Source organism: Vicia villosa, linkage group LG3 (genome assembly GCF_029867415.1).
Source record: "Vicia villosa cultivar HV-30 ecotype Madison, WI linkage group LG3, Vvil1.0, whole genome shotgun sequence".
NCBI lineage: Eukaryota > Viridiplantae > Streptophyta > Magnoliopsida > Fabales > Fabaceae > Vicia > Vicia villosa.
Genome location: NC_081182.1, coordinates 110,379,051 through 110,395,277, shown reverse-complemented (window position 1 = coordinate 110,395,277; position 16,227 = coordinate 110,379,051). Strand labels below are relative to the sequence as shown.

At 38.0% G+C, this 16,227-nt stretch overlaps 1 protein-coding gene across 1 annotated transcript; it reads left to right on the top strand.

Annotated features, from left to right (window-relative positions):
- The first annotated feature begins 15,439 nt into the window (after positions 1-15,439).
- LOC131658793 (uncharacterized) lies at positions 15,440-15,994 on the top strand. The gene has a single exon (XM_058928049.1). The coding sequence runs from the start codon at positions 15,440-15,442 to the stop codon at positions 15,992-15,994; it is 555 nt and encodes a 184-aa protein (XP_058784032.1).
- Positions 15,995-16,227: the final 233 nt, after the last annotated feature.

Below are 16,227 nucleotides of genomic sequence, written 5' to 3'. Positions count from 1 at the left end.
CGGAAGCCAATGATTTCAGCCGAGGAAGTCTTCCGTAGCTGCATCTACGGAACATGGTGAAAACAGAGTGTTCCGTAGATGCACCTACAAAACAGTCTGCTATATTTTCAAATCATGTACATTTTACTCAAAAACTCAATTTTTATTGCAAAAATGTAAAATTAAAGTAATGCATTTTAAAGACAATAGTAGCTAGACCAAAAAACATACATCGTATAAATAATGTCGGTCATAATGTCGAACACATCATCAAAATAACATAAGTAACATACATACATCATCAAAGAAATAGAAATAAAAAAAATCACAGGCATCACTATTGTGTGTCGGACATCATTCTGCCGCTCTCCCTTGTCGCTGGCGTCGCCTCCGCCTCTGCGTCCACCACAACCTCTTTTGGCTCTGCTTCTAGCGCCAAGTGCCCCACCAGTCCTGACATGATTTCTACGGTATAGAAATGCCTCATGTGCCAGCCTAATCATAACACCCACCACACGCCTCTCCGCAGATCCCTCGGGGAATATACCATCTGCAATGGCTCTCAGGCGCGTGTCAGCTATCTGACGACACCGAGGAAGGAGATTGTGAGTGTGATCCAACTCAGCCTGATTTGCCTGCAGAATCTCCTCGTGGGCTGGTCTGGGCAGATCTCCAAGTGTAGCAGGCAGCATGTACGGGTGTGATACATTGTAGTACAAGGTGATGTACCCCTCAACGCAACTCCGGCCCCTCTCTATTATGTCTCCCGAGTCTCCTTAGGAACCATGTGATGCTCCCAGTCTGCAAAGACCTCGTCTAACCGTCGATGGGTCATGCTGATAGGAGCAAAGACTATAGGGTCGCAAGGTATCATCTATGCGTAGCCAAACTGACGCATGACACACTCAGAAAGATTACATATAATGATGGTCGAGATGGAGGCCAACCATCAATAATACAATGCTATCTCATCAAAGGAAACCGTCTCTCGGTGCTCAGCATAGCACTCATAACGTACATCCTCGACATCCATGTGATCAAGTCCGCGCCTGTAAGGATCCGGCACCTGGTTCCCTCTGCGGGGGCTGAATCTACTGACACACGCACGAGCTCAGTGTAGTTCGGCACCTCTCCCCAGCCAATAATGTCCGAAAAGTGCTGTAGTATCCAAACCTGGAAAAAAACACGGTTATTTCAATTTACTATCACAAATATATAATAAGTAGAAGGGGATAAAATTGTTACCATTAAAAGGGTATAGCTGTCTGCCACTGTCTTTGCCTTCCACAGGCATCTCTTTCAGAGTCTATAGTAACTGTACGCCAATACAACCGCTATCTAGTTGTACTCATGGATACGTGATGTATTCGATAAGTACATCAGGTAGATGATGTCTGTGTACGACGAGCTCGTGTCCATAAAGAGCTGAGTGCCTATCAAATTTAGGAAGAAATATCTCAGCGTCCGCTCTTTGTGTATATCCGCCTCCACCTCTTCGCCAGCAGCATGATGTGCCGCAAGAAGCTCTGCATCTTATAACCTCTGTAAGGTTTGAAACCTCACATGCGCCCCGCGTTTCCTCTCCACCTCCTTAAGTGCGTCATCCAGATCGCACCCCAGCTCAACAATATGCATCTCCATCGCTTCCTCCTTCGTCATCCTACCGTGATCAAGAAGGTACCCTTGATAGGTAGATGTAGAGGCATGCCACGTCATCAAGAGTGATGGTAATCTCACTGTGAGGAAGATGAAATGAGGAAGTCTCTGGGTGTCATCCCTTAAGCTAGAAGCTGCCAGTACATCCTGGAACCACGGCTCGTTAGGGTGCACAAGACTCGCAATCTTTCGGCCGTGGTTGTAGAACCTCTGCGGATCCCTATCCTGATATTTTTAAAAAAACACGATTAGTAATAAGCAATTTTAGAAACAGAAGAAAATAAAAATAATTAACAAATAAAATTTACCTCTACATCCCATATACGCCTGGCAGCATGATCGTCATACCCTATCAAAAGGGATGCGTCTATAGGACTCCGGGTACCAGATAGGCTCTAGCACCGACTCATCCTCGTGTCCCTCCAGAGGTGGCTCAGCATATCCTACATCGGACGTCATCGGCACATGCATAGGAGTAGAAGTGGAAGAAGTGTCACGACGACGTCTGCGGGGGGTGGCATCTGTGAGGAACCCTCAGCATCATCCCGGGGCCTCTGTGGTGTAGTAGTAGACGGGGAAGGCCCCTCAACTGGGACAGATGGAGAAGGCCCGACTAGAGTGGGTGTATCAACTGGAACAGACGTAGAGATCCCCTCAACTGGGACATATGGAGAAGGCTTGGCTGAAGCGGGTGTATCACGTGGAACGACAGTTCCATCAGTGACCTGAGATAGTACACGCACCCGCTCATGCCGCACGAATGTGTGTTGTGCAGTCCTCCCATGTATATCCCTATCTTGACTGATGGTCATAATGTCTGCATTGTGATAACATATAGTTAGATACAATGTATCTATAAATGAACAATGATTTATAAATAAACAAGAAAAAAAATACTCTTCTGTAGATGCATCTACGGAAGCACCTTAGTTTCAAAATTGATCGTCTGTAATAAATCTCAAACAACACCTACATTGTCTCTAAACAATATCTCTAAACCTATCAAATCATTTCTAAACCTAAATATCAAATTCTAATTCAATTTCAAAACTACTCTAAAATAACTCAAAATTTAAAAAACTTACCTATTAAAATATAGCTTTGAACTTGATAGAGATTTGAATATGATGTTGACAACGTAGCCGAACTCATGAGAAAGTTTGAGAGTTTGAAATTTGGGGTTGAGAGAGTTTGAGAGTTGATAGTTTGAAATGAAGAGAATGAGGGAGGGGAAAGGTCTGACGCGAGTTATAACATCAAACCTTTCTGTAGATGCATCTACGGAAGAGTTCCGTAAGTGCAACTATGGAATAAAACAACGTTAAACAAAACAAAGAATATTTCCGAAAGTGCATCTACAAAAGCATAAAGACATTTTTGTCAATTCTGTGGTGCGTAAGAGACTCGTGGGGTGAGATGAGGAATTGTCAAAATTTAACATATTGTGTGTTCAATACAGAGATCGAACTCAAAAATTTAATAGTATTGTGTGCTTGATATAAAAATTGAACCTAAAACCTCTTATTAAATCGAAAGAGCCTCCCTCCATCATCTCATCCAAATCCTTTGCGTAATTCATTTTCAATTTAATTCTCCATAAAAAAGAATTTACCCATTTCACACAATCTTAGTGATTTGACTATGAATAATTCAAATTTGATAAATCACGTTTAAAATAAAATTTGAAATGTAACATATTTAACGCAGTCACATAATTTAAATTATGAAATCAACTATTAGACCATTAATATTCCAAATTTGTTAAATCACGTTTAAAATACAAAATTGAAATAAGCACTTAAACCAAAATTAATCGTTTCAAATCAACCCTTCAATTTTACGAAAAATTCCACTTTGATTGCATGCTGCCTTACCCATCAAAGACTAGATTAATTGCATGGATACCAAAAATATCAATAAATTTGATTTACAATTTTCCTCGCAATTCTTCAAATAAGTCAAATTCTTGCTTTTTGTTAGCTACTATATACTATATGTTAAAGTCAAACATTGTGGCTCTTTTAAATTTTTTAATTCAAACATCCTACGATAAAGAATCTTAATTGCGACAAAGGCATCATAAAACAAGGCTTGGTGTAAGGGAAGTTACTATCATCATAGTGAGTACAACACTATCAACCAAGAAATTTGTCACAAAAGTCTAATATTTCTGCTTGACTAAAATGGAAGGGAATCTAAATGACATAAAATGAAAAACTGTCACGGTTATGTTCTTAAAAGTTAGTGCAACACAATTTCTGCAAAATTATTCACAAGACTTTTATATCAAAAATTGTGCAGAAGGATAAGGGTTGCAGATTGGTGGAATTGGTGGATGTTGTTTTGATTTATAAAAGCTTTAACTCGAGGAGTTAAATGAGAATTTTTTACCAACTTGACCAAAATAATTGGTGTCCCTCCTATTTTATTTTTAATTTTATTTAGTTAATTAGTGTTCTATAGTGGAATTAGAATTGATCCGTGAATAAGGAGGCAAAACTTACTCGTCTTGAGCTTCTGATGTAGGAAAAAGAAAGTTGATCTACAAGGTTAATATTACAACGTTCAAGTCAGTATTAGAGTGAAAAGTGATGTTAGAATGAAAATTAATTTTAAATACTAGAAGAATGACGCGATTTCTCTCTTAAATAGGAGAAGTGGTTGACAACTGAAGGCATGTGACGCGGCGTATTTTGTGGTCAACCGTCAAATTTATCTGGATGGTTAACAGGACTTTCTTACGCGGAATTTCCTGTGGAGAAGTGAAAAAAGGATCTACATGTTCGACATGATGTCCCGTTGCTTTACTATAGGGTCTTTATCTTTTGGGTTATATGGACGGCCCAAAATAGTTGTCCCCCGAGCCCTTATTTCTGCTTTGTAGAATGAATTTTTGTGACACATGCTTTTACTCGGCCACGAAATTGAGGGATGTGGAAGTCTTTGATTGGACGTCGTTGTCCTTGAGAGTTGGTGCTTTAAATGTCTTTTTTCTTGTAAGAGGTAACATTTCGCTGGGAGCAACTGATACATTTGTTTACGGTGGAAATCCGTAAACAAGCGACAATCCTCCAAAATAACGAATATCTTAGTTGCTTGCAGGATTGACTAGATTGATCTTAGGAGATAGTCTAAGTTTCGAGATTTTGATGATTGAATTGTGGGTTTGGTTTTAAGTTTAGTTTGTAAATAAAAGAAAAAATATGTTTGAAAGGTAAAAGTAAAGTGCAGGAATGAATAAGGGACCGTTTGTTTTGGCTTTTTTTTTTAAATGATTTTTATAGTGTTACATAATGTTGTGAAAAAAAATTTATAAAGAAATTTTTTCTAAAAGTTTCAAATGAAAATTTTGTTTGAATAGTTATTCTTAATATGTGATTTTAGGTATTTCATCAAATTATGAAAAAAAATTGGATATCAAAATTTCAAAAAATCACTTAATTTTGAAGTTATTTCAAATACATTTTCATAAAAATCATTTTTGAATCACAACTTTTTGAAACAATTGCAATTTTGACTATGTTTTAGTCTTCAATAATGTATGTTTATGTTATAGAATGTCAAAATTAGTGTTTCATTCTAGAAAAAACGAATATAAGAAAATTTGTAATATTTTGAAAAACGGTTTTGAAAAATCTATTTTCAAAAATACAAAGAAGAAATCTATTTTTTTAAAGCTGAAACAAACTGGCCCTAAAAGCTGTTGACTTGAAAGCAATAAAGAAAAGTAAAAGACTTTTACCGAATGAAAATACGAATTGATAAAATATAATGTAATTCGATTAACATGAATTGGTTATTCATACGTACATTCTCAGCATTCGTTTTTCGACACACTTGATACTTTGAGTATAATTGAGTTTTGTACATATTTGAACACACTAAAATCTAACGCTAAGACCTTAATTTATACTAATTCGATTCTAACGGTATTTCGCTAACGAAATGCCATATTTTCGCTTGCATGCTCCTTGATCTTCTAAGACTTTCACGCGTCCTTTTGGATAAGACAGGTCATTTGAATTTAAATCTTCTTCCGTTCGAGGCGCCAAAATTCAATCAACGTGGCTATCGAAGTCTTCTTTCCAAATACTCCAAAAATAATCTAAGTCATTTATCCTTGCCTTCGAAGACTTTTAACTCAAACTTCGTTTGACAAGGTAAAGCCCATTTAACACAAAAGGGTATTTCGAATGGCTTTCAAAAGTCATGCTTTATGCCTCTCCTCAAGGTATATCCTTTACAGCTGATTAGTTCATTTTGATGCACATTCCTCTATGTTTATACTTATGCATTTCCATACTTTACTTTGGTTATTTTTCTATTTTATTGTGTTTTTATAAATTAGTTTATTTTTGCACTTATTTGATTTTCGCATTTTATTTTTCAGCATTAGCAGTCTGCACTGAAACGATCATAACTGGAGCTCCGAAAATCAAATCGACGCGTTCTAATAATCACCGGAAAGCTAAGAGAAATAGCTACAAATTTTATCTTGGAGTCAAGGGCAGATTCGGTGTTCAATTTTTCCAGAATGTCGTTTAAGTTGCAACATTACTTATATTTTTGTTTTGGGCCATTTGTGATGGGCCTAGATTATGTTTTTGACCCAGTTGGGTTGTAAACCGTTATGTTATTTTCTCTATACCCAGGGCAGCCGCATCTAGGAAGTTTTTACCTTCTTTTCACGATAAACTTAGCTTTGTACGTTTGTAATGAAGAACTAATTACAAGGAGAAATCTGTTGATTACGAGTTCCATCATACTTTGAGGTTATAATAATTTTAATCAAGTTTCTATTCCGTTCAATTATATTATGTGATTATTGTTTGCTTAATTCAATTTTCATAGAGTATATTGATTTAATTCGATCGTTGTATGATCCTTAACTATAATCACGTTAGCGTTTGCTTAATTCGTTACCGTGTTTGATTAATTCGTGTTTGCTTATTCAGTGAGGGCTTAAATTCGTTTGCTTAATTAGGATAATAGGAACATAAATCACATAAAATCGTTGTGTATGTCAGTGAGTTTTGTAGTCGAATAGGAATAGATAAGGAGATTGAATTTATAATAATTAATGATAAGTCGGAACGGAAATCAATAGATTAACCGTTTTAGCTTATTTGATAATCACTTATTTTCTCTGTTTCATTAATAAAACAAACCCCCAATAATTGTTTCTATTGGTTAATAACAATACAAGAATCCTTGTGATACAACTCGGGTCATTGTCACTAAAAATACTCATTTTTGATATGTGTGCAACAGCGAATCAAATTAGCGCCTGTTAGCTGGAGATTTCGACAATATTTTTGTCCTTCGAAATTACATGTTTCGAAGAGAAGAATGGCTTTAGAAATCTATTTTTTTTGGAGCTACTATGTGTATGAAATATTTTTCTAGGTCGAAGTAGAATGGATTCTCTTCGAAGAATAAAAGACTTAGGATATTTTGACATATTATTTACAAGGACACGTCGCTTCGTATCGAAGAGTTTTTCGAGCGGGAGGATTTGAATTTCAAAGTGTTTTGTTTGAATCAAGGGAGACACGTGCAGACTCCAGAAATTCGAAATACATGCAACAAGCGACGTGGCATCTCTTTAGAATAGGACCGTTAGGGTCAGAATGAGTATAAATAAAGGATCTTAGTGGTAGGATCCGTGTGTTCATTTTGTACAAATCACTCAAGTATCAAGCGTAAGAGAATGAGTTTTCACTGAGAAATGTACGTGTAACACCATTACATTTTTAATCTTTTTTTTTGTTAAACACAAGTTATTTAGATATCTTTATATTTCCTGTCGAAATTTACATTTACTACCCAGTCATTTCAAATTACTTTCTGCAATCTACTTCGCTGCATGGTATTTTATATTGCCTTTCTTTTGTACCAAGCCTTAGATTATATAGCATTTATCATAGAATAAAACTCAGAAATATGACTTCATTTATCATAATGAGAACTTTCCGACACATGTCCTAGGATCAATCTAGTAGATCCTGCGAGTAACCAAAGTATAATTAATAATTTGGAGGACTAGTGGTTGTTTATGAGAAATCACTGGTAAATAAATTGGCACGCCCAGTGGAACCATGTCAGATGTTCATAAATTCATGCCTTTTTCATTTATTTTGTTGGCTTTTTAAAGTTAAGGGCATATCAAAGTATTGTATGAATCTTAGGTGTGGTAAAATACCAACAATTCACAAATAATACCTAAGAGAAAATACAATAGGAGAATGGTTAATTCGACCATTGATCAAGAGGAACAAAATCCTCCCCAGGGGACTGGTACGGTCGTAGGAAGTTGGACTAATGCTTCGACCATCATGCCTAGTTTTCAGGCCATACCGGTATCCTCAGGATCCATGGCCATAAATAGTTCTCAGGCCATACCTGTATCCTCAGGATCTATGGCCATAAATAGTTCCCAGGCCATACCCACATTTACAGGATCTATGGCTACGAATAATTCCATACCAGTATCTGTAGGTACCACACCTATTTTTAGTTCGACCACTGTAACTCCCTTTTTTGGAAGAACAGAGGGTCCTTCGAACTCTCAAGGGGGGTCCTTTTTCCACATATATGGGAAACCAGGTACAACCTACAACCCCTAGGCCAACAGGTTTCAAGAACTTTAGGCCTCGTAGGGAACAACCATATGGAATGCCATATTCTTATATGGATGGATTGCATAATGGTACATCTGCATACACACAACCTAGTATGACTGCCTTTTCGCCAATACAAAATGCAGGATCTGTGGGTCGAAGTGCCCAAAAACAAGGTCCGTCAAACCAACTACCTACATTAACGATAAATAACCAGGCAACATTTAGGCAACAGATGGATGCAAGTAACCATGATATGGTTGGAGTCTTTGCACGATAAATGAACACGGTCTTTTCTCCTCTAATCCAGAATCTCAATAGGACAAATCAGGAAAACTTTGAATCTTATCAAAATTTGTCAACACAAATGGCACGAATAGCAGACTTTTTCGCTGCTCCCTAGCCATCAGGTCGACGAAGACAAAACCCTGTAGGGTTTCAGGAAGAACCAACTATTAACCAATTTCAACCACCCAAATAAAATACCGTCAAAAGAGACATGAGGGCAAGAGGAGAACAACAAGGGATTCAACAAGAAGTCCTTGAAGAACACCCTAGGAGAATAGTGAATAGAGATCAAAATGCAGACGAAGTGGTCCATAGGGTTAGGTATGATAACATGATGGCTGAAAACAACTTAACCACCATGATTGGGAGAATAATGGCCCAGAATGGCATGAACACGGGGCTTTGACGCCCTAATTACACATCTCCTTTGGCGAATTATATTCTGCAAACTGAACTACCAAGGGGTTGTAAAATCCCTAAATTCACTAAATTTTCAGGTGATAAAAGTGAATCAACCGTCAAACATATAGCCAGATATTTGACCGAAGCAGGAGATCTAGCGAATAGTGAAAATCTAAGATTGAAATACTTTCCCAGTTCGTTGACAAAGAATGCATTCACTTGGTTTATCACTTTACCACCAAACTCCATTGATACACGACCTTATCTAGAAAGATTGTTCCATGAATAATTTTACATGGGTCAGACTAAGATAAGTCTTAAAGAATTGGCCAGTATTAAGAGAAAATTTACTGAACCTATTGACGATTATTTGAATAGGTTCCGTTTATTAAAATCTAGATGCTTCACAGTAGTCCCTGAACATGAGTTAGTCGAAATGGCTGCAGGTGGGCTAGACTACTCAATAAGAAAGAAATTAGACACCCAATACTTGAGGGATATGGCACAATTGGCCGATAGAGTTCGACAAGTTGAATGTTTGAGGGCTAAAAAGGCTAGAGAAAATAAAAGTAATAAAGAGAGAGTAGCTTATATCGAAGCCAAAGACTTCAAAGTTGAAGCTTTCGACAACCCATGTGATGTTGATGAGGTCGAAATAGATTTGGCAAAATTAAAAGAGGCGCCCCCATACTCTTGTAAATTACTAACTCCTTCTAATGGTAAGAATCCCGTCGAAGCAGAGAAGAATGATAAGTTCTCCAAGAAAACATATACTTTCGATGTCACCAAGTGTGATGAAATTTTTGATTTGTTAGTAAAGGATGGTCAATTGATAGTACCTCCTAATTCAAAAATTCCTCCGTTAGAACAATGGAAGAAAAGAGGTTTTTGTAAATATCATGGTTTCCTTGGCCACAAAACCTCATAATGTTTTCTTTTTAGGGATCTAATTTAAAATGCTATCAAGGATGGACGTCTGAAGTTCGCTGACAAAGACAGGAACAACATGAAGGTTGATGCTGATCCTCTTCATGTCACTGACACTAATTATGCTGAACCACTGGAAATTAATATGGTCAATGTGTTGGAATTTGGTGATGCTGAGGCAAACAAAGTCGAAGACATTTCAACCGGAAAACAGGCTACTGATGGCCTAACTGGTGACGTCCCTTTCCACCAAAAGGACAATAGTTTTGAAATCAAGGCTACGGAAGGCCTTGTTGGAGGTCTGAGTGAGGCTACTGAAGGCCTTCGAATGAAGTTTGAGAAGGTGCAGATTTCTGAAATCCCTGCTCTGGGGTGAACATGGTGGATCTGAGCCAGCCAACACCAGAGATGGAGGAGTTGGAAAGATGTTTGCTGAGGGAGAAAGAGAAACCAAGCTTTGGTTACCCAAAGGAAAATGAGAGCCTCAAGGAGTATCTCTAGAGATGTCATAAGTTGAATGCTGAGAAAATGTTGTTGTGTCCCAGGTGTTCCATCATTCTGAATCGAAGAATCGGCGAGAACTATGAAAGGACCCAGTGTATCAAGACACCAGGAAACTGGAGAAAAGAAATTCAATTGATGAAGGTATATCCACGACCTAGCGAGAGCCTGCTGGGCTTTCTGGTTCGTTGTCACAAACATAAGACTGAATGCCTGATGTGCCCTAGGTGTGGGGCAGTTTATGATAGCCAAATGGCAGAAATGTTCGAGAGTATTCCATTTACTGATGGATGGGATCGACAAGGGAGTAACCCCAACATGTATGTCTTCGATAAAAGAGGAAGGTCGAAGAGGCCAGATAGCCCTCATCCAAAAGCAAGGAGGGTTACCTTTAAACTTCCCGCTGAAGTGCCCATTGACCGATGGACACAGATCAATGATCGAAGGGAGAAGTGGAGAAGCTTTGATCAAGGAGGAAGGACCGCTATGGCATATAGAAGGCAATTCTAGGCATCGAAGAGGGAGGCATACATATTGGAGAATTACAAAGGTCAAAATCCCATGTCTAGATCCCAATATATGAGACATCAAAAAAATAATAAAGCTGAACGGGAGTTAAGTTTAAAAGAAGTGGGAGAATCTAGCACCAATAAGTCCATCATTAGGGTAACAAGTTCAAACAAACCCCCAGTAGGTCGAAGGCTGTTTACCACCGAAAGGCATGTTGTCAAAGAAAAGGTGCAAAGAGAGCCAGTCAAGGAAGAAAAGATGTTGATTGACGATTTCGAGTCAGATGGAGTTTCGTCTGTCAACCTAAATTGTAATGTCGTTTCTATCCTGCCTCATGAATATTATCAGGAGACAGAAGTTGAAGAGTGCGAGAAGGCGGATGAAGAAGAGATGGCGAAGCACAGACCTGTATGCTACTACGTATTGAACAATGGCGCCGTCGAAGAACAAAATGCTTTCTTCGAAAGACCAGGGTATGAGGAACCACTTGAAGCCCTTCTACATTAGGTCCGAGGTTGAAAATGTTGGAGTCAACAAAGTGTTGGTCGATGGTGGAGCAGCAATGAACCTAATGCCTCAATTCATGCTACAACGAATTGGAGTGTTTGATACAGACATAAGGCCCCATAACATGGTATTATCAAACTATGAAGGGAAAGTAGGACATACCTTAGGTGTGGTTCAAGTAAACCTTACGGTTGGTTCAGTTTCAAGACCAACTATGTTCATGGTTATACCGGAAAAGGCCAATTACAACCTCTTGTTGGGTAGAAAATGGATCCACGGAGTAGCAGCCGTACCTTCGACAATGCATCAGAGGCTAACCATTTGAAGAGAGGATGGCATAGTGGAAAATATTGAGGGAGATCAAAGTTATTATCTGTCAGAAATGAACCAGGTGAATAAAATAAGTTTCGACAAGAACATGGCCAACATTGGGCCATGCCAGGTGGCTGAAGATATATATTCCCCAAATAAGAATACACTGTACTACTTGACTCTCCATCCCAGCGGATTTCAGTGGAATAGAGAGATAATGGGAGAGCCCGAAGACGCAGAACACATCGAAGGACTACCTGGAACACAGCCAACTGGCTGGGACGAAGATGTTGAATATGTTTGAGTCTTCATTTTTCGAAAAGATTTCGGTTTATATAGCCGAGAATAAAAGAAGGGCGACTCTCGAAGTTGTAGAAACAAATATGGCTGTCGAGGCCATTGTTGACGAAACACAAAAAACAAAACATGGAGCCCTGGAACTCCGTGAGGAACAGGTTGAAAATGAACAAGCCCCAGGCGAACAAGTGTTAAGTGTCTAGAGTTGTTGTTTATCATATGAATTTGTGACACTTTTTACCCCTTTTTCTATGTTTTTAGTAGAATAGCTTATGTAAATAAGTGATTTTGGCAAATGTGAATAATTGGTATTTTTTATGTGTTTTCTAGTGTTTCAGTGTTTGGTGATTGCAAAAGTGCATAAAAGTCAGGAAAAAATCCGAAGAATCGATGTTTTGGATGACACTGAAGGTGTCATTGTTTGTTGTTGCTCGCGGGGCGCGTGGCTTGGGGGCGAAGCTCCGCCCGGCGAGCTGGAGGTGAATCAAGAGGTGGAGCAAGTTAAAATGTGGCCTCATCTCTACCTCTGAGCGCCCGGAGGAGCATTTGGCTTGCCGGGTGAAAGAAGATATTTTGTTCCTCCTTTTTGCGCTGAAAGGGATCAAGTGGGAGGTTGAGTGGGCTTCGCCCGGCGCTGCATTTGGGCCGCCCGGCGAAGCTTGGCAGATTAGCCCATGCTATTAGAGTAGATTGAAGATATTTTTCATTCATTCCATCTTTTGTTTCTCTCTTGACCTAGACATCAAGTTTGTGTGTAAAAACCCTAAATCTTCCATTGTTAACGAAAATCATAGCTTTTAACCATTAATCTTTGAGACTTCAAGTTTGATGTTCATAAAGCTTGATTGTTTACTTGTTTCTCAAGTCACCATGGAAATGGGTGGCTAAATCCTTATTGGTGTCAAGATTAGAGGTAGATAATTTATCTTGTAGTATGTATTTCTTTTGATCCTTGTATGTGAACAAGTGATGATTAATATAAGGTGAAAAACCTTGTGTTTATATTTATATGTGATTTCTTTTCTTATTGAGAAATAGTTTTCAAGTCTTGAACTAGGTTTTTCATTTATCAACAAATAAAGTTTAAAGATGGCTTTGTGAGTTGATATCCACCAATATTAAGCTTTGAATGTTGTCATTTTGATAGTTAGGTTGAGAGATCATTTAAGGATCAAAATGGAAAATCTCACAATATGATTTAGACATGAAAAATATTGAGAGGATATGTGATTATATTAGTCATCTATGATTTCACATGCTTTATCAAGAAAATACATATGAAGTAAATTATTAAATCATAATCTTGACATTCTTTTACCATTTTTTAAAACCACAAATCTCGTTTATCAATTCTTGTATGAGATCGACAGTTCCGTTACCAAAAATCGAAACCAAAACCAAAGTTACTTTAACTCAAGACATTATTAACTATAGAACGGCGGTGATATCACACCAATCCCTGAGAAAACGATAATTAAGAGTACTCCAAATTACTTTCAACAAAATGGCACCGTTACCGGGGATTGTTGTTTAGATATTGCAAGCATTGCAATAGTTTTTTTTGTATTGAGTCTTATTATTAATCTCTTATCTCTAAGTTATTTTACCTTGTGTTATTTAAATTTCTTGGTTAGCTTTTCAGACAACAGTTTATGCGAGGAATTGTACCTGCAAATCAACTCCTTTTTGATCCTAAGATTGAAAGGACTGCTCGTAGACTGAATAGCAAAACTCGAAGACGAAGGCATCTAGCTAAACAAAGAATGCAACAAGAGGAAGCTTCTTCTTCAACTCCGATTCAAAACTTAGTTGAGGAAGATATGGCAGGAGAAATACTTGTAGTTCCACCTCGAGGGCCTTATGTCAATAGCCCTCGATTGAATGCTCAATTCGCTCGTGATAAAATTAATGGAAGGAACTCCAAGATGAAAATGGGGCTACTTTAATTGTTGTATCAAAATCCTTTCACGAGACTTGATCACGAGGACCCCTTCACTCATCCTACCAAATTCTATGAGATTGTCGGCACAATTGGAGCTCCGGAGGCTGAAGAAGAACAATTGTTCAAGAGACTATTTCCTCATTCCTTAATAGGAAAAGCATAGGAATGGCATCTTGATCAAACCAACAATGTCATGACGAATTGGAATGAGCTTAAGGAGAAAATTTTGGATCGTTTCTTTCCTTATAATAGGTTCATGGAAGCGAAAACTTCTATCTCGGTGTTTTCCCAAGGGCAGAGTGAGGCTTTAAATGAAGTGTGGGAGAGGTTTAAATCGATGGTCCGAAAATGTAAAGGGCATGGATTTGATGAATTGACTCAAATCCATATTTTCAGAAACGGATTGCAACCTCAACCAAAAACACTTTTAGATGCTACCGCAGGTGGGTCTTTGATGTCAATAAGTGCTGAAGAAGCAATTGCTATCATTGATAGAATGGCCTTGAATGATCATCAAGGGAAACACAACTGTAGCACACTGCAAAGAAAGCCGGGAGTCCTTGAGTTGAACACAAATGATGCAATACTTGCTCAGAACAAATTATTGACACAACAAGTAGAATTGCTTACTCAAAAAATGCTAAAACTTCCACAACAATTCAAGGAAATGCATGAGATCCCTACCAAGAATCAACAAGTAATGTGTTGTGAATTGTGTAGGGGAGATCATCAAACGGGTTTTTGTCCTCCACCAAGCGAAGAAGTGAATTATGTTGCTAATCCTAATCAAGGATATGGTGGGAGACAACCACAGTATCAAAATAACCTAGGTTACCAACAAAGAGGTAACCAAAGTTATCAGCAAGGATGGAGACCAGATGTCGGGCCTTCAAATCGTCAGAATCCTTACCAACAAGGTGGCTACAATCAACCACAACCTCAAAATACAAAGCTCTCAATGGAGGATACTCTTAGCCAATTCATACAATTGTCTATTGCAAGCCAAAAGAGTATGAATGCGGCTATAAAGAACCTTGAAACTCAAGTGGGGCAATTGTCAAAACAACTCTCTGATCAACACAAGGGTCCTTTTCCGGCCAACACACAAGACAATCCTCGAGAGCACTGTATGTCCATTCTAACCCGTAGCGGTAGAACTATTGAGATGGGGGTAGAAGAGGTAGTTGAGGAAGAACAGGTTGTAGTTGAAAATGATAAAAAAATTGAAGTGATAGATGTAGAAAAAAATGTGGAGGGAGAATTAGTTGAAAATAAGAAAGAGAAAGAATTAGTTGCGAAATAAAATCTTGAGATTGAGGAGAACAAGAAAAAGAGAGAAAAGGAGAAAGGAAAGAAAAATGAGAGTTCAATACCTTTGCAAAATTTACCTTATCCTCATGCTCCATCTAAGAAAAATGATGCTAGGCACTATGCTAGGTTTTTGGATATTTTTAGCCGTTTGTAAATAAATATTCCATTTTCTGAAGCATTAGAGCAAATGCCTACTTATGCTAAATTTATCAAGGATATTATCACCAAGAAGAGGAGATTTGAGGATCAAGAGGTTATGACGGTTAATTCATGTCGTAGTGCTATAATTCAAAGAACTCTCCCCAAGAAAGAAAGTGATCCGGGAAAAGTAACTCTATTGGTGACCATTGGCGATGTCTATGTCGGTAAGGGGTTGATTGATTTGGGTTCGAGCATTAATTTTATTCCTTTGTCTCTAGTAAAAAGATTGGGAAATATTGAGTTGAAATCTACAAGGATGACTTTACAACTTGCCGACAAGTCCACCACTCATCCTATTGGGATTGTGGAAGATTTGTTAGTTAAGGTTGATAAGTTCTTTTTCCCGGTCGATTTTGTGGTAATTGAGATGGAGGAGGATTATGACACACCTTTAATAATTGGAAGACCTTTCATGAAAACCTCTCGGATGATGATCGATATCGATGACAGTCTAATGAAATTTAGAGTTTTAGATGAGGAAGTGTGTTTTAATCTCTTTGAAGCAATGAAGCATACTAAGGATAAAAGTGATTGTTTTTAAGTAGATGCGACCGATGAAGCTATTATGCAAGTGAAGAAGCAAAATCATGTGTCTACTCCTCTTGAGAGAGCTCCCGTAAATGCTCTTCAAATCCTCAATAAAGATGAAGAAAAAGAAATTGAGGAATGTTTGAAAGAGTTGGAAGCATTAGAAGAAATTCCTCCTTTTGAAGATGCGGTGGATGAATTGAAATTACCAACTACAAAAGAGGAAACTAAGATTGAATTGAAAAT

Excerpts from the sequence above, each read along its gene's own strand:
- LOC131658793 (XM_058928049.1), top strand. The coding sequence starts at position 15,440 with ATGCCTACTTATGCTAAATTTATCAAGGATATTATCACCAAGAAGAGG.